Here is a 17,696-nt window from a genome sequence, read left to right as displayed (position 1 = left end):
TTGTACATACGATCGACAACGCAGGAACGCACGCAGTGAACATACCTTCCTAAAACTAAATCAAGACCTTCCTCAGTGTAGTACTGGCCTGATCATTGCACGGATCTGCAGTGAGCAACTGCTTGTTATAATTAGCCATGCATCACCACAGCAGTCGCGGTCCGTAACTGAAACCTCATTGAGCAATTCTCCATGGCAGTAATGGTGATGTGCATTAATGTGGGTATACTATGGCTCATTATGCTTTTACACTCGAACGCCCAGTTCACAACTAAAAACTCCAAACACCCAGCGCTATGCTGCCATCTAAGGCCGAGTCGGGAGATATGCACCACCAGCAAGGACCAAGTTCATTCGAGTGAACTGCACCTTGTACACGGGGCTCTCCTTTGTTGGGAACACACTGATCTGATCTGCCGAGACACCAGTCTCCTTACTGGTCTTCTTTCCTGTCACCGTCGTTCCGCTTGCACCTTTGGTGGTCATGGCACCATCCGCCTTCGCAGCCACACCATCAGTAGCCTTCTCGCTGGGCTCCTGCAGCACATCCCAAACGCGTACTGTCTTGTCCGCTCCAGCAGAGACTAGGACACTGGACTCGACGCTCCAGGAAAGCGACCAGATACCACCCTTGCCGTGTCCACGCATGCGCTTCTTCCGTCTGCCAGTGTCGAGTGTCCACAGTATGATGTTGCCCGCATCGTCGGCGGACGCAAGTGTCTTACCGTCGGGAGAACATGATATGGCTGTGACATTGCCAGTGTGACCGGTGAACAGGCGCAGACAGTTGCCACCGGCAATATGCCACATGCGTACTGTGCGGTCGCAAGAGCCTGTGAAGATGTAGAGGTTGTTTGGATGGAAAGTGACACAATCGACGTCATTGTCATGGCCGACGTAGATGCGCAGAGGCTCAATATGATCGGTTGACCAAAGACGTGCAGTGCGGTCGTTCGAGCCAGTGAGGAAGTAATGCCCATAGGGTCCCCACTGAACGTCCCATACCGGATTATCATGGCCGCGGTAGGCGACAAGACAAGTGTATGTGTCCAGTGACCATAGTCGGACAGTCTTATCTTCCGAGCAGGACAGCAGACATTCCGAGTTGGTCGGAGGTCCGTTGGGATCAGGGTTTGCAGTCGACGGAGAGAATGCGACTGCAGTTACAGGACCAGAGTGACCGACTAAGCGCCGAGAAGATGAAGGTTGGGTGTTGGCAGTGTCGTTGGGGGAGGTCAGAGGACTGCCGTCCATGGACCAAACACGAATGTAAGACTCATTCATACCAGCAGCTACAAGCTGATTGTCGCCTGAAAAGTCTATGCAGTTGATGCTATCGCAATGTTAGCCATGGGCGTGGAAGTGATACAAAGTGAGCTCTTACCTGTCGTACGTGTTGTGAAAGGTGTACATGGTAACGCTGACGGCGGGACCAACACCGCCAGTTCTGCCTTCCATCTTGTAGCGATCACGGTGTTCAATGATCTTTTGAACTTCCATGGAGACGTCGCGAGCAAGCGAGGGTGGCAGAGGAACAAACTCACGCGACGGACCGTCCTCTGTGGGCTCACGTTTAATACGTTGCTCAAATTCCTCTACCAAACTCAGCTGACCTGGTCTTGGCGCGGACTTAGCGTCCTCGTCCTGCAGAGCAGCTCGAACGTCGTCTTGTAGCTCTTGCTCTTGTGGGTATGCCCCCAATTGCAGCCTAATGCGCGCTGCGTCGGCGTCAGGATCGTGGCGCGTGGTGAGCGGATGACCGGGAGCGTGGCCTGGAATGCCTTCGTCTTCTGCCGGAAGCTCGTCTTCGCCATGTCCGCTAGCAAGAATGGCTGCGATGCTTTTCTCCGCAGTTGCAGTTCGGTCAACTGTGACGATGTTCAGGTGCTCCCGAATGACGTCAATGATTGTCGAACCTCCGTCAAAGTGCTTGGATTCAAGGAATTGAACTAGGTTAAAGAATGGCATAGTTGTCAGCGTTATACGATACTTGTTGTCGAGGTACAGCTTCGCTATGCGACTCTCCTGTAAGTGAGCTTGTAGCCGCACCTGACGAAGTGTCTTGACGTCCTCGTCGTGGTCCCGCTCGAACAAGCCGTGATAGGCCGTAAAGAACGTCTCTGCATCCTTTGTGTAGAAGTCGCGAACCAAGTCCAAGAACGAGTAGACGAAGACAGGCCATAGTAGCTTACGTAGCTCCGGCCTGTACAAGTCCAAATTGTCCTCGGTGTATTTGCGCAGAAGCTCAAACGCCTTCGTGTACTTCGCGCCGCCAGCTTCGGTACTCTGCGCTGTCAGAGGCTGACCGTTGGTTTGCGGTTCGGACTCCTTGCGGAGCATCGCTTCGGTGCGGACATAGCCCTTCTTGGAGAGATATTCAAGTACCTGCATATTGGTTAGCAAAGCCTGTCCGCTCAATTGACTCGTGTTCAGCTGTCCGGACGCGCTGCCGCTGATATGTAGTGAAGAGCGCGCAGATTTGTGAGCAGTTGCTGTATGCGAGCAGGTTGAGCCCAAAATTATGACAATTTATAAGAGTGACCCCAAGGCCAGGCGGGGCATCCAAGGCTAAGGGCTCCGGGGCTTTACCCGGGCAGTGAAAGATGGAGGTGAATGGCAAACAAAATCTGGCGTTTGTACCAATATAATCCGCTGAGACAACGCACAGTACTCAGGTTTACACAAGCGCGGGTGCAGCCAAACTGACAACAAAAGGAAGAAGTATATGAGAGATGTCCACCTACTATTTGGTTCAAATTCTGCTGCGATTGCGGTCCAGAAGAACCTGGTGGTGGTGGACCGCCTTGCGGAGGCATCGCGCTGTGTGGTGGTAAGCCAGCACTGGGCGGACCATTCCCTACGCTCATGGCCCTCACAGGCCCGGGCCCTTGCGGGGGCCCCGACATTGCGATGAAGCTCTTTCCCTTCTTCTATAATGCAGCCGCGGAGCTGTTCCTTCACGTCTTACGGTTACCGGGCGGTCGCAATGCCCATGGAGGGCCGAATCTATACTTGGATGATTGATTATAAGTCGTACGTGGTATTTAGAGTCTCGCGACACGTGAATAATAGGTATGAACAGGTAGGTCGCGTCCGAGGTCATGCACGAGGCTTGCGGTGTTGCGGAGTGGAGGTCGGAGGTGAGGCCTCAATCGCGCGGCCCGCCAAGATGTGGCGGTGCGCCTACGTACGGAGCTCAAGCTTTCCCAGCCCTTGCTTGATCGTTGCAAGAGGTGGAGTCGAACCTTTGTCGCGTAACTTTCTTATAATTGCGCTATTGTCGCAGGGTCTTATATACCACTCCTATGCCCATTTGCCATTGAATCAAATTCCAATTCCGTTTGTCGCTCATATCCCCCATACCCAAACACCCCACCATGTCCACCGACGCAACCCAAATCGAGCAGCAACAATCTGAGGGTACCGCTGCTCCAGAGAAGAGGTCCGACGAGCCAAAGACGTACCGCGAAGTCGCCGCCGAACATATCGACACCCTCAACGAGATCAACCACCAAATCCCCAAACTACTAAAGTACTTTGCGACCGCACTGTCCCAACTCACCAACGACCCTATCCCGTTCCAGAACGATGCCATGCAATGTCAACCCGGAACCCTCGATGCACGCAAAGAAGCCTTTCGCTTGAACGCTATATTTTGTGGAATGTCCTGCGAATTGATACGAAGTGAACTGGTAAAGCAAATCAACGCTCTCGAGAGATACAAGGTCATACCCAAGAGCCATCCAAAGTTCACTGCCGTCGGCAAGAATCAGAAAGACAAGCGTGAAGAAGAGGTCGTAGATCCGGAAAAGGATGTGAAGAATGGAGGCTATGGTGAGTTTGATGTTGGGGTACTGAACGCGAGAGCGAGCTCAGGACAGGTCGGTGCTGAGGACGTCTTGGATCGGGCCAAGTTAATACTGGAGGAATTACAGAAACGGACCCGGGAGGCTTCGGCTACTGAGGACATGGTAGTGGACGGATGAGATCATTGGAGGATGCGCACAACAAGGTACACAGCCGACGAAAGGCCTGAGGCCCAAAAGCGCCCAGGTCTAAGGGTAAATAACACAACACGCCGCGAGCGCTACATCAAGCATCACTATGACGCAGTTGGTTCAGGGTTTGACAAACTGCCGGGAGCAGGCGCCATGGAGCAAGCAGTCAGACTGTTCATTGCAGGACACTTTTTGTGAATACTCTGTCGCAAACCTGACTTCTCAACACCCTCCCAGATGCTGAACAGGCCAGCCCATCCACAAAAGGTGGTGTATATAGAATTCAGCACCAATACAGTCATGTCTAATGCGGTTTCCGTCAAGTACATCACCTTTCTCCAACCAAAGTCACTCTATCCCTTTATGTATCATCCATCCTATTCCAAAGCCTGCTTCATGACTCCGATATCCTTTGGCGTCGTTCGACAACACCCCCCAATCAGCCCCGCACCAGCATCCCTCCATTCCCTCGTCTTCTCAGCCAAACTAGATCCCTCTGTCCTCTTTCCTTCCCATTCTCTCGCTTGCGCGTTCCATTGCTCCCCAGAATTAGGATACACAACTAGCGTCCCCCGCTTCACTAGCGGTTTTAATGTCTTGAGTGCAGCCACTGAGAGGTCATCAGGCACACAGTTGAACCCTAGAGCAACAACTTGCTGTACGTTATCGAATAATGCAGCGATCTCAGCCAGAGACGTCCCGTCGCTGATATGCTCGCTGTCTCGGAGGGTGAAGCCAAACCAGGCTTCTGTCGAAGCAAATTCCGTGGTTAAGAGGTCGATTATGGCCTCAGTTTCTGCTTTTGATGGTATTGTCTCGCAGGCAAGGATATCTACACCGGCTTCTACTAGAGCTTGAATGCGTCCTCTGTGGAAGTCTTTCATCTCCTCTTTGGGGATAGAGTAGTCGCCGCGGTATTCCGAGCCATCTGCGAGAAACGCACCATAGGGGCCTACGCTTCCTGCAATGAACAGCTGGTTTCCGACTTTTGCAGTCGATTCAGTGATGTATTGGTCTCGAGCCTCTTGGGCGAGTTCCACACTCTTTTTGACCACGTCTTTGGCTTCCTTTTCGTTCAGTTGCAGATGCTTGACTAGCCCGGGAATGGATGCTTGGTACGATGCTGTGATTGCGACATTTGCGTTTGCGCGGTAATAGTCGAGGTGTGTTTGCTTGATCAACGATGGTTGGTCCAGGAGGATGGAGGCGGACCATAGTGCACCGCTTATGTCTGCTCCAAGGGTCTCGAGATAGGTCGCCAGTGCGCCGTCTAGGATTAGGGGAGACCCCTTTACGATGTGTGCGGATAATCTGTTTGGTGGGGCTGTAAAAGTCATCGTAGGCGATTTTACCAGAATGAGCGAATACGGGGAAGCACAAAGTGAATTCCTTCTTTTAGTAGGCTTGAAGGCAAGGATTTTAAGAGAAGATTTGTATTGATCACATCATCCATGGCCGATTTGCGGAGTTTCAAGTGCCGACGCTTGTTAGCGACTTGTCTCCCAAGGTGAACGCCCGATGTCGTCCCTGCTGTTGACTAGCTATCGGAACCAACAGCATGGGAAACAGCTATGATGGACTGGGATCTTGGGAGTATACTCACTGGCTGTCACGTCCTATGTGGTGCTAGACAAGGTCGAAGGTGACATGACTGACGAATTAGCGTCGTGATAATTGTGGGTCCGTCGCCGACGCGCTGACCTTCCGGCGTACGCGTCACTTTGAGCCCAACCACCCGGGTGTCATATCATAAGATACTTGACATGCCAGTGTACAGGCCAGTGTAGTCGCCAGACACGCTTACCCACACTGTCAAGTATTTTATACCACCCAGGTGTACCTTTAATCTGGTACCGGATTATTCTTTCAGTCTCAAGCCTAGATGCAAGCATGTCGAGCTTTGATCCTTCCTCTGGTCTAGTCTACAGAGAGACGACGTCTGACAGTGTTCGAACAATGAGAAAGACATGGGCGAGCCAATGTCGAGGTAAAAGAATAAATCCTGCGGAATTTCGGAATAAAGGCCAAAGATGCCCCACTCTTCAGTCAATGGTACTGCGTGCTTGTATATGGAATATAGACGACATGGAGCCAGAGGCACTCCAATGGCTTACATGGACGTATGCTCGTCGGCTTTACGATCATGTGACATCCAAGTAAGTAGAAGATTGTATCAGAAACTCCACTTGATGCTTGACTGACGAATACAGTGATACCCTCACTTTTAAAACATGGAGCCTCTTTCACGGCGTATATCCCAACGACATTAAACAACATGCTACGTTTCGTTTCCACGAAGTGGATGTTCATTCTATGTCATTTGCGTCCCGACAGCTTCCCTCTATAGTGGATCGCTTATCCAGGCTCGATGTCAGCATGTTGACTTTTCTTTCAATCCGGTGCCATGATCTGATAATCGAAGACCTGGCAGCCCTCACCAAGATCAATTCACTTGCTGTTCTCGCACTAAGGGTTGAGAGAGTAGCTGGTACTTACGTCGATCCAATTCGTGACTGGGGACGCATTGTACATGAAAGTGGTGCTTTCCAGAAGCTACGCGTACTTTTTTTCTATAGCCCCCGTGGGATCCAGAGAGACTCTTTGCTCAAGCACATCGCTTCTTTTAAAGCTCTCAACCTCGTTGGTATATATGATCACAATAGGGGCCCTGACACCATAGAGGGTTGGATGGATTGGTCTACCAAGTCTCCGCAAGAGTAAGCAGCAAGATATCGAGACATCCGGTGCTCTGTTGACATAGATCTCTCTAGCATCCTGTGCGTGAAAAGTAGCCCTTCGGCTATCTGGGATGACCGCGAGATTGGAGACGCCATCAAGACGCGACAACTATACGATCTCTCCCTCACTCTCTCAAAAGAGCCACACGAAAAAAATGCCTACAGGTCACTAGCCATGATCTATGATGCCATGAACGGGCCTACTTTATCGAGTAGTATTAAATGGTTCTTTCGGGAGCCTGAACATATGCCTGGTCAAGTAAGCAAGCGCCCTCTGAGCAACACATACCAGGATGAGAGAAGGGATGGAGATGGAAAGAAAAAGAAGCTTCGCGCTAACAAGAAGGTGGATGTAGATTCACTCTTGGGTAGCTTTGCGTAGCCATGATATTGTCAGAGGTACCGTAGAGGCGAATACGTCCCGTATTGCTTATCGGCAAAAGTTGTACACTGGCAGATTTGGCCCGTACAAAGCCGAGCCGCCAAACTAGAGTCTTCAATCAGATCAGTATGTGCTTGAATAATTTCTGCTGTTGCTTTCGTCCAGTGTCCTGCTCAAAATAGGGTAGCGACTCTGGTACCACGGTACAGTCGACCCGATGCACACAAAACTACCACATTTAAAAGACTTTAGAAAATTACATCGACGCTGCAAATTCGAGGTCGAGGAGAACCCTTACTCGTACCCTGTACCCTGTACCATGGGACACCTTTTTGTGTTTGCGCGGTCACATTCAGAACCCTTAGTTACTTAAAGTATTTATTCTGGGTAATTTTCAATGACAACTCTCCTTCTGTCACCTTATACCGGTCATAGTTGGTCGGATCACCGCTGCGCATCAAAAATTATGCCACTTTTACGTAGGCTGCCTTTACTTGACCTCCTCGGATCTACTCCAACATGGTCACTTAGCTCGACACGAAGCATTGCAGTCATCATGTCAATCCTATTTCAACCCAGCAATCCGTCCGAAGAGCCATACAAGTCCGCATCAATCGATACCAATATGCAGAAAATACATATCCCTGTGGGCATAGTCGATCGCCTTCGTACTGTCTTCGAGCAGAAGATTTCTGAGCACCAATATGAGCGCGATGGAGTATATGCCGAACGCACTATGAAAGCTCTGGACAAACTTGATCGTAACGACATGACATACGCAGAACAACTACGAAATGTAGAGTTTATAACTCTCTTTCACCTTCCCGAAAACCTCGCTACGTTTATCCGGGACCATGATAACTTCTACCGCGCAACTCTACGATGCCGAAAGCGCGTGGATGAGGCTAAAAGCGGGATGACGAACATGAGCACATTGACTGGAGTCAAATATCGGATTAGGAGCCTCCGAAATTCGGTCTTGCTAGATGTCCTCAAAGAAGAGCCAATCGACCTGATGAAAGAAGACCCAAACGTTGAGCAAGAGTTCAATGATTTGGCAATCCTATTCAAACTGCAGATGCTGACGACCCTTACACAACTGGATATGTTGAACCAAGAAATAATGCATGACACCGAAATGGAGAATGTTGGTTCAGACCACGACATCAACGATTTCGGTCAAGTCGTCCCATCACACCGGATGCGTCTTCGAGGGAAAGAGGAAGTTTCGCAAGAAAGAGATCATTCAGTGCTCTGCTGCATCTGCCTCGCTCAATACGATGGCACCAAGCATACCGCATTTCGCCTAAATGTCTGCGATCACATCATCGGAAAACCTTGTATGGATGCCTGGCTCAACAGTACCTCTAATAATAGTACTCTCTGCCCACATTGTCGCGCACACATCTGCACTCGCCGCCCACGCCGCCCGACAATCTCAAACGCGACGGCAGAGATGCTAGAAGATCGTACCAGGTTGCAGACGCACATCATGCGAGCTGTTGACCTCGCAGCACAGGCAAGTGAGGTATACTTTGATGTGTATAGCGGTAGCGATGAGCACGATAAAGCCAATCATGTTGAGTTTAGTGACGAGGATTGGAAGGACAAGTTGATCAGGCAGCTGAACAGGAGGTTGGCTACAAATCAAGTCAACTATATGTTCCTGTTGATGTGGAATGACGTAGGGAGTGGCTTGATCTGGCGGTTAGAGGAGACGGACGTGGCGTTCAGGGAGCTAGGGGCGTGAACAGTCCGGAGTAGAGGGCAAGGGGAGATAGTTGATTGACGACACTGTCGGAACACGTTATCATTCAAATGTAACTATCATAGCGGTCTGTAACTCTAGGCAGCCATCGCAGAGTGAACTCAAGGGGGATTTGGTGTGACATTGGAACCTAAACATCTAACCCGATCTGCATTAGCCTGTAGACGTTGCAGCCGCGGAGGCTACATATATGTACTGTTCCCGCCCTCGTCATTGATTTTCCACTCTTCCTCAACTCTACGTTTCAACATGGACGGCTCTGTCGAAACACTTCAGGGAGCTTATGATAAGCCCCCTGGCCTACTTCCGGAGCTATGGCTTTCCGTCTTCGAGCACTTGGCAACTCACGACAAACACCTATTCGATCAGTCTTCGACTTACAGAAGAGAATCAACACGGACTCTACAGAGGCTGCAATATGTCTGCCGGTCATGGAGGGTAGGGGTAACAATTCTGAGCTGTTGAATTTGTTGTCTTACACTCAACAGGACATGATTAAGCCACTCGTCTATCGGCACTTCGTCATAGGCTGCTGGGATCCTTGGATACATTGGAAAAAAGCTTTGGCCGTGAAATCTCTCATCTTTTCGATGAAGAAAGCATCACCGACTCCCCGAAAGCTTCATGGATTCACACGTTTTGGGTCGACGACTTTCCGGTTTTCATTTCGTCTGACAAGCATATATTGGAACAGCTACGTAACGACTCGGTCGCGCTTGGCCCGTACGACTGCGTTGTGCGAGCTTTTCTTTCTCATTCAACTCAGAAAAACAGACATCGCAACTATTGCACGCTACCATGGTCCATCACTTACCAAACTATGTGTCCGTCTTAGCTGCTGGGGATCTTTACCGCTTTTGGAAAATTTTCCAGCTCTGGAGGAGCTTGAAATACATATCCGCACTATGGACTCATATGGTAACTCGTTACAACCGATAGATCGCGAATTGGCTTTGCAAAAATCCAGCCTTGACAAAGGCGTAGCTCTGCCAAGTCTACGTGTGCTCATGGTTTCTGTAAACTTTGCAGATGTCATATTACAGGTCTGGTTGACAGCATGCAGCCTGCCCATGCTCGATAAGATGATATTCATGGGAAATGCTACCTCGACTCATCGTGATAACACCAGTATATCGGCTTTGCTGCTCAAGCACGGTCTTGAACTTACACACTTTGGATTCACTGCCGATTACATAACGACCCACACTTCCACAAAGTACCTGACTTTTATGACAACCACGCTCTCTCAGATTTCAAGCCTATCCGTCGTCGGAATATCTACTCCACTCAGGACCTCGTTTAGCTTTGATAATATTCCAGTTTCAGTCACTGAGATTATTTTTCGCGGCACCAATCGTATGTCTGACCATTGGGATAGACCGAACTTTTCGTCAGCAGTAAGAGTATTCCGGGAACTGAAATGGGCAGTGCAGCGAATGCCCCCAGTACGAGCATTGCGTAGTTTCCGCATCATTCGGGAATACAGAGCTGGGAGACCCTGGCTTTGGGAACCTGTCATGAGATATGCGAATGAAGGGAGATTCCAGATTGGGAAGAGGTTTAGGAAACCTGTTATGAAACTATAAGAGATGGGCGTCGATCTTCTGGACGAACATGGTGTTAAGCTCGCGGATTTGGTAAGGGAGCTGGATAGGAAGAGCCACCTGACTGCATGCCCGACGTGTGGGACTTGTCGTAGGAACCAGCCTGCTCGTGCTATTAAAGTTAAGAATGTTTAATATACGAGCTTTCTTTAAGACCCACTGTCTTATGGTCGTATCGCCGGGTCAAGATTGTGTTCAAATGTCACAACAAATAGAGTTGGTGTAAATGTTGTACCATAACTACTAATGTTGCTGACTAGCACAGACTTTATAATTGCGTATCCTCGTCAAACTTTCACATACGACCATAGAACACTGAAAACACGGCTTCCCGTCCGCTCAGCCCTAGTTAACCAGTGTATCGGCGGATTAGTAGTCAGGTGGGTGACCACTGGCGAATCCCCGCTGTTGTATGTTTTTGATTTTTTTTCTCTCCCTCTCAACAAAAAAGATACGTCGTGATCATAACAGTGATGATAGCTTTGCTCGCAGAAAAATACGGATAGGAAGGAAGCCACCACACTAACCTACCCGGTCAGCAGCGTTCACTCGCGACGGCAGCTACGACCGCCAGAACCCGACATTATCTTCAAACGTCCCACTCGCAGTAACTTGTACAACTTCCTTTTTTGATCTTCTTCTACCTACGCATCGCAAAAGCTATGCAAACCAGCCTGTGTACAACAACTCTCATACGCAGCGTAGTATGCCGGACCAGGGTATCTCTACCAATACACACTCCTCTTTGAATGGAAACGCCAAAGCTATGCTCAAACCAAACCATAGTAGAAAAGAAAATCCCCCTTTGGTGTCTCATTTCTTCTTCTTTCCTTTCTTGCCCCCTTCCGTCACCGGCTTCAGCGCCGCATGTTTCGGATTCTTCTTCAAATGCTGGTAAAGCTGGTTCTTGGACGGAAACGCAGCACTGCAACCAGCACAAGATAGATTTGACTCTGCTTCTGAGACTTCTGCTTGTTTGGCTGCTCGTTTTGCTCGTTTCTGTGCAGCTTTTCCCATTTTGGGTTCTGGAGGGCTGGTGGGGGTTTCGGGGTCGATGGGATCGATGCATGAGGCGTTGGTGCTGAAGTCGGCGAGTCGAGCTTCGATTTCGGAACGTGAGACGTACTCATCGTCGTCATCGTCATCGTCGTCTTCTTCTGATTTTATGTTGGGGGTGGCGGGTGACACTGCGTCGGTCTTGCTAGGTATACTCTTTTCTGGGCGCTCTCCATTTTCTTCGTCTATACTGTCGTCGTCTACGTTGAGTTGCTCTGTTTCCTTTGTAATGTCTTGGATGGCATCATCCGCGGCTTCATCGGAAAACTCCTCATCTTCTACAGGCTCATCTTTGGCTGGTGTTATAGTACCGCTTCTGATAGCATCCTTGTCCAAGTCCAGCTTTGCGTTGTCTTTTTGCATTTTCCATTTCAAGGCCTGGATTGCCTTCTGGTGCTTTTTGCTCTTCTCATGCGCGTCATATTGTCGCTCGCTCTTGAACGTCTTGTTACATGCTACACATTCATAGAGGTCTTCCTCGACCTCCTCTTCAGTTTCCTCCTCAAGCTCGTCAGCTGGTCGTGCCGTAGCCCATTCTGGCAATTCCTGCGCTTCTTGGTCCAACTTTGCAATTTGTGCAGCTCTCGCTCGCGCCGCCTGGGCCTTCCTAGCCTCTTTTTGTGCCTTTGCCTTTTGCTCTTCCGTTTGTGGAGTATATCGCGGGTCTCGCTTGCGTACAAATGCTACCAATGCTCTGACGGCTTCGTTGAAGTCCTTCCTACCCTCGTCCCGTAACTTCTGATTCAACTTGGCCATGGCCTTGCGCTCTTCGCGATAGTCGGCGCGGCTTAGTTGATACCGGTCCAGCCATGCAAAGTTCTTTACTGTAGCGAAACCGTTCCATGCGGTATAAAAGTCGCGCACGACGCCCTCGTATGTATCATCCTTGTGACCAAAGGTTGGATACTCTGGCGCCTCGATGTCCTCGTAGGCTGCCGCGTATGCTTCCTCCTTGGCAAGTTGCTCGAAGGTCTCGCGCACAAAGCCGAAAAAGCCGTTGGGTGAGTCTGTGAAATCGACATTCCCTCTAAACTTGCCCATCATCCGCGCCAGCTCATCTGAGGTAGTCATGCGTATATCGCCCTGCCATGTATCCTCGCCGACTTCCTCCCCGGTACCGCCCCGTAGTATGGTTCCCTCGTGCGCATCATACCATGCGCGCTCTTGTTCGTCTGACAGTACTTCGTACGCGTTCCGGACTTCGGCGAATAGGGCGGTAGCACGTTCGACGTCACCATAGTTTCGGTCGGGGTGTAGTTCTAACGCTTTCTTGCGATATGCTTTCTTAAGTCTGCGGGATATTAGGTCTGGGGTAGTTCAAAGTATAAAGGCTTAGTAACGCACTCGTCTTGTGTAGCATCCCTCTCTACGCCCAGCAGAAGGTAGTAACTCGTCTTTACTTCCCCAGTATCTGCAGACGCCTGCGCATCTCCTGTCGACTGCGATGCACCCATGTTGAATCCTGACTTTGGAACAGTTAGGAGTGAGTTGGGACAAGCTTTCAGCGACTAGATATTTTGCAGGGATTTGGTGTTGCAGTGTAATATGAGGGGTACGCGAAAACGAGTGTAAAGCGCATGTAGATTGATTTGAGCGCCTGTATAAATCCTCCCACAGCCTACCCAACTATGGATTCCACCCAGACCATCACCATGGACTCAACGAAACTCTAGGCGGCCGCGTAGTTTGTTTGGTACCTGGATGAGTGGTGAAGGCACTGTTGCGTCATGCGGCGACTCGGATGTGACTGTGCGCTAGAAGCTCATTGGTCGCGGAACAGGCATGCGAAAAGTCTGAGAAGACATTGACAGGAAACAGCGCTATTTGCGGTACACAGAATCTAGACAAGGGCACCTGCTATAGAAGTGTTTTTTGAGCTTTTACTTAAAGGCGCCAGTTCCCCGGTCTTTGAGCTCGCGTAGAAAAAAAACATCCATCGATTGATTTTCTGGGGTTTTCGATTTAGCGGCTTTGTTCACAGTCTCGTTCCCTGAGCCTCGGAGTAAAGCGCCGGTGTGCTGAGCACACACAATCCCCCTCTATCCTTACACCGCATGTCACTCTTGTACCTACGCCCCCAAAATCCCACCACCCCACGAACCGCGATAGTATTACTTATTCCAACGCTCGTCATACTTGCGCAGGTGCAAACGGTGATCACTGGAAACCATCTGTTAGCCTGACCCACGGAACCAGGTCCGAACCAAGGTGGAAGGTTCTCCGCTAAATTCTCCGCTAAATCTGTCAACCACTCGCCACGCCACGTGCGTCCTCCTCGCCTCCTGATCGGCTGGCCCCAAGTCACGAACAAGCTTCACGCCTGCCCTGTCCCGAAGTCTAAACCATGAAGTTCGGCCATCTATTCAAGCAAACCCTGCGCGATGAGGGTTTCCCGCCCGAATGGGTCGACTCCGCCATTTCCTACTCGCAGCTTAAGAAGTGCATAAAACGACTTACCGACGAACTGCGGCAGGTGGGCCTTGATCCCACTACTTTGTCCAAGCTTCTGAAGCACGTCGAGGACTACAACGCATCTACTCAACAAGACGATGACCAGGAACGTCCTTTTGAATACATCCTGGACCCTGAGAGTTCCAAGAACGATGCATCGCCGTCGCCCAAGGCTTTCCACCCAAAGCTGGTCTTTTACGTGAACGAAACTAGCGGAGAAGTGCTAAGCGCTAAGCTAGACGATGAAACCAAGCGCAAGCTACAGATGCTCGCCGTCGAGACTGGCATGTCTGACATGCACATGTTTGATGAATCCAGTCCGCCGTTGAAATCTCCGGATTCTGGCACTGGTACCATCAGTCCTCCATTTCCGACCCGACAAGACTCTACTCGAAAAGGACACAGCCCCACGCGGAGTCGCCCTGGGTACCGGACAGTACTAGTACCCATCACCTCTGACACGGAGTTCTTCACCCGGCTCACTAGCGAGGTGTCAGGGCTAGAGAAGCTGCAAGAGCGGGAGCAGAAGCGGATGAACGTCCAGATTGAAGCACTGGGGAAGCAGGTATCCAAGCTAACGGATCCTGATCGGCGGGCCAATAGGAAGATGCTCAAAGCCTGGCGACAAATCTTCCAGATATACGTCGAAGAGGGCATCTTTTTTGGCACGACGGAACTCGACCACAAGTCGCATGATTCGGAAAAGGCAATGGCCAGACTTGCTGGTTTCTCCAACAAAATCGCAAAGGCGGGGTTAGTGGAGAAGTTGAAGAAAAAGGACAACATCCAGGCCTTGAACTCGTTCATGCACATTAACCGCGAGATACTGCAAGGACTCCGTTTCGGAGAGATTAATCACAACGCCATGGTGAAGATCTTGAAAAGTAAGTTTGACAATAGACAAATACATGCAGCCCCACCTCCCCCAATCCTTCCAAAACTTCTAGAACGTCCACAAGAATCCCCACTAAAACACATCTTGTAGAATTCGACAAACGCACAGCCCTAGGAGTAAAATCTACGTTCCCCCGCCAAGTCGAATACCCCGAATTCTCCGAACATCTCGCAAAAGCAGTCTGCGCACAAGTAAACACGCAAATCCTCTCCCACGTCCCACAAATAGACGACTACTCGTGCCCCATGTGCATGGAAATTCAATGGCGCCCCGTCAAACTCAGCTGCAACCACACGTTTTGTATCCGCTGCCTGATCGTTATGCAGAACAATAAACAGTACAACTGCCCGTTTTGCAGGGAGAAGACTGTGTTTAGTGCGAACTCGGAAAATCTGGATACCAAGCAGGCAGCGTTTTTGAAAAAGTGGTTCCCTGATGAGGTGAAGAGTAAACAGCGGTACAATGAGCTCATGGCAGGCGTGGATCAGTATGGTGAGGTTTATGCGACTGAAAAGTGCGTGGTCATGTAACACTTTGTTTTCTTCCCCCTCTCCACCACTTCACCACTCCCAACTCCTTTATCGCTGTTTCGAAACTTGTTCTGGGAATGAGAATTATATGCTAAGACTTTTCTCCTATAAAGGTTTCTCCGCGGTGGCAGTTTATGGTAAGTTCTTGTCCCCCCCCCCCCCTTTTTTTTTCTTTTCTTCGCCATGTTGTACCTGCATAACTAACACGCATAACTAGGCATATGATCTAACCACACACATTTTCTCTTTCTTTTCCCCCAACGGTAGCCCTCTGCGGCTTTTGTTTTAAGATACCCCCCCGTTTTCCCGGCGCAAGCTTCATGTACATACAACACATGGGATAGAAACCAAACCTTTTAGATTACTCAACTTAATCGTTTCGTTTTATGAACATGGGTTCATGTACGTTGGTGGTCAGTGCATGATTTGATGATATGTCGTTGCATGAAGTGATGACGATGACGATGACGGTGATGGGGTAGAAACACTATGCAATCATAGCTAGTGTTTTGGTGAGATTTGTTCCAAGTAAATATATGTCGTGCAGTGATATGCTACGGGGTACGTGGTGGTGGTGGTTGTTATAAGTCATTCCGCTCAGTTTCAGTCCACAAGTGTCCAAATTCAGAAAACTCCATCCCTAAATGCAACCAAGTAATAAACAAGAAAAGAAAACGCTATGAGAAGGGCGGCAGAGAGAGGGATAGGAGGAGAGACAGTAGAAGGAGAATTAATGCCAGTCTAAGGCTCTCTCAGATTTGAGCACGAAAAAAGAAGACGCTATACACTGCGCTCTGGGTGTTCTCCCTCTGCAATCACAGCAACACCTAGACCGCGGTCGGGTGATTGTAGCACGAGTTGTTCGTGCCGCCTCGCGCGGATGAAATCCGAAACACTCTTAATCAAGATGAACCAGCCGACAATCATAAGTCCATATGCGACCCAATCGCTGCCTGTTATGGCGCTATTCGCAGGCGTCATGTCACTGCCGCCCGTGTTTCCACTAGCCACCTGATCGGGGTCAAAGTCGTGCGCATTGGGATCGCTGGGTACGCCGCCGTCGAAGCCTTGGCCTGGGTTGTCGTTGCTGCCGTTGTTTGGGCTGAGGACGGCGGTGCGGAAGCCGAAACCGAATTGTACGAGGGTGATGCCGAGACCAGCGCGCGATCCGTTCTTTGCGGCGTGGGTGGTGTGGAGGAGGTAGGTGAGCAGGAAACCGACGAGTTGGAAAGACATGGATATCATGGCGTTCCAGAGGAAGCTGAAGAGGGAGCCGACAGGAAGTCCTTCGACAAAGACTTCGTCGCCAAAAGTACCAGGGGCGAGAATGGTGGTTTCCCAGTAGGGTGGTGTTGCGTCAGCGGCGGCTTGTTCGTATGTCTGGAGCATGTTAGTATATGACGCATGTAATTTGATGTTTGGGTGGTACATACCGGAGGCTTCTCCTCAGCGTCCTCTCCTCTTGTTGGCTTTGCGCTCAGATTTGCCCATACGCCACCATTTCCACCACCGTACACCCGCCCGTTACTCGGTGCCTGTGGGTTGAATACTGGAAGTTCCGTTACTCGTCGTTGGATGCCTGGCGTCACAGGCGGCTCGTCCTCGGGCTGGGGGTTCCCCCGCATTAGGCGCTGTCGATCATCGCGCCCATCGTGCTCGTCGTCGTCGTCGTCCGAGTCGGAATCAAAAGTGTCGGCGAGTGTTCGGTCTTCTTCGGTGGGTGCTGGGTCCTCTGCCAAGACTCGCCGCGATGTGCCGTTTGGTGAGGATGCGCGGGAGTGAAAGGACGGAGGTGGCGAGGCCGGCGGCCACTGCTGGGCGGAAAGGGACGTTACTTGCGAGTCGTCTTCATCTTGGGCGGCCACCTGCAGTGTCGTGTCAGTGTCGTGTGTCTAGAGTGAAGCCATGGGTGCGCAGTCGCATAGTGTGTTGGACCAAGTGCGAGCTGGGGGTAAGCAGGGCAAACATACCCTCTCGTAGCCCTGGCTGGGCATGTTTGCGCGGACAGCCGGATGTTGCGAAAGTCTTGTTTGTGATTATATTATACCGAGTCGTTCAAAGGGAGAGTAGTCAGGAAGCTGAGGGGGTGGACAGCGAGCGTTGAAGGGCGATAAGCAGCGGCGGCAAAAGGCAGTGGTGGAGCGTATCAGGCGGCAGGTGCGTGGAGGAGGCGTTTCAAGTCGACAGCGCCAGCGACTCTCCCGACTTTGTCGCTTTTCGGCCAGTCGATGCGGGTGCTGCGCCACGTTCCAATAAATGCACAGACTAAATCCG

At 50.5% G+C, this 17,696-nt stretch overlaps 9 protein-coding genes across 9 annotated transcripts; 4 read left to right on the top strand and 5 right to left on the bottom strand.

Moving 5' to 3' along the window:
- Window positions 1-306: 306 nt before the first annotated feature.
- On the bottom strand, window positions 307-2,906 carry PtrM4_068740 (WD40 repeat protein; the record flags this gene model as incomplete). Its single annotated transcript, XM_001933549.1, has 3 exons — window positions 307-1,333; window positions 1,385-2,385; window positions 2,745-2,906. 3 exons carry the CDS (start codon window positions 2,904-2,906, stop codon window positions 307-309), a joined length of 2,190 nt encoding a protein of 729 aa, XP_001933584.1.
- A 471-nt stretch (window positions 2,907-3,377) lies between these two features.
- Window positions 3,378-3,986, top strand: PtrM4_068730 (uncharacterized protein; the record flags this gene model as incomplete). The annotated part of the gene is made up of 1 exon (XM_001933548.2): window positions 3,378-3,986. One exon carries the CDS (start codon window positions 3,378-3,380, stop codon window positions 3,984-3,986), a length of 609 nt encoding a protein of 202 aa, XP_001933583.1.
- A 389-nt stretch (window positions 3,987-4,375) lies between these two features.
- PtrM4_068720 (MHT1, Homocysteine-selenocysteine methylase (S-methylmethionine-dependent)) lies at window positions 4,376-5,335 on the bottom strand (the record flags this gene model as incomplete). Its single annotated transcript, XM_001933547.2, has 1 exon — window positions 4,376-5,335. The coding sequence occupies one exon, from the start codon at window positions 5,333-5,335 to the stop codon at window positions 4,376-4,378; it is 960 nt and encodes a 319-aa protein (XP_001933582.1).
- A 748-nt stretch (window positions 5,336-6,083) lies between these two features.
- On the top strand, window positions 6,084-7,118 carry PtrM4_068710 (uncharacterized protein; the record flags this gene model as incomplete). The annotated part of the gene is made up of 3 exons (XM_001933546.1): window positions 6,084-6,154; window positions 6,209-6,715; window positions 6,770-7,118. The coding sequence occupies 3 exons, from the start codon at window positions 6,084-6,086 to the stop codon at window positions 7,116-7,118; spliced, it is 927 nt and encodes a 308-aa protein (XP_001933581.1).
- A 556-nt stretch (window positions 7,119-7,674) lies between these two features.
- On the top strand, window positions 7,675-8,868 carry PtrM4_068700 (RING-finger-containing ubiquitin ligase; the record flags this gene model as incomplete). Its single annotated transcript, XM_001933545.1, has 1 exon — window positions 7,675-8,868. One exon carries the CDS (start codon window positions 7,675-7,677, stop codon window positions 8,866-8,868), a length of 1,194 nt encoding a protein of 397 aa, XP_001933580.1.
- Window positions 8,869-10,221: 1,353 nt separating this feature from the next.
- Window positions 10,222-10,341, bottom strand: PtrM4_068690 (uncharacterized protein; the record flags this gene model as incomplete). Its single annotated transcript, XM_066105831.1, has 1 exon — window positions 10,222-10,341. The coding sequence occupies one exon, from the start codon at window positions 10,339-10,341 to the stop codon at window positions 10,222-10,224; it is 120 nt and encodes a 39-aa protein (XP_065964458.1).
- A 962-nt stretch (window positions 10,342-11,303) lies between these two features.
- PtrM4_068680 (uncharacterized protein) lies at window positions 11,304-11,507 on the bottom strand (the record flags this gene model as incomplete). The annotated part of the gene is made up of 1 exon (XM_001933543.2): window positions 11,304-11,507. The coding sequence occupies one exon, from the start codon at window positions 11,505-11,507 to the stop codon at window positions 11,304-11,306; it is 204 nt and encodes a 67-aa protein (XP_001933578.2).
- Window positions 11,508-13,890: 2,383 nt separating this feature from the next.
- PtrM4_068670 (SPX domain-containing protein) lies at window positions 13,891-15,652 on the top strand (the record flags this gene model as incomplete). Its single annotated transcript, XM_001933542.2, has 4 exons — window positions 13,891-14,881; window positions 14,983-15,406; window positions 15,536-15,559; window positions 15,640-15,652. 4 exons carry the CDS (start codon window positions 13,891-13,893, stop codon window positions 15,650-15,652), a joined length of 1,452 nt encoding a protein of 483 aa, XP_001933577.2.
- A 550-nt stretch (window positions 15,653-16,202) lies between these two features.
- PtrM4_068660 (DUF2370 multi-domain protein) lies at window positions 16,203-17,047 on the bottom strand (the record flags this gene model as incomplete). Its single annotated transcript, XM_001933541.2, has 2 exons — window positions 16,203-16,802; window positions 16,856-17,047. The coding sequence occupies 2 exons, from the start codon at window positions 17,045-17,047 to the stop codon at window positions 16,203-16,205; spliced, it is 792 nt and encodes a 263-aa protein (XP_001933576.2).
- Between the last annotated feature and the right edge of the window lie 649 nt (window positions 17,048-17,696).

The sequence above is a fragment of the Pyrenophora tritici-repentis genome, chromosome 2 (assembly GCF_003171515.1).
Source record: "Pyrenophora tritici-repentis strain M4 chromosome 2, whole genome shotgun sequence".
NCBI classification, from domain to species: Eukaryota; Fungi; Ascomycota; class Dothideomycetes; order Pleosporales; family Pleosporaceae; genus Pyrenophora; species Pyrenophora tritici-repentis.
This window is presented reverse-complemented; position numbering and strand designations above follow the sequence as displayed.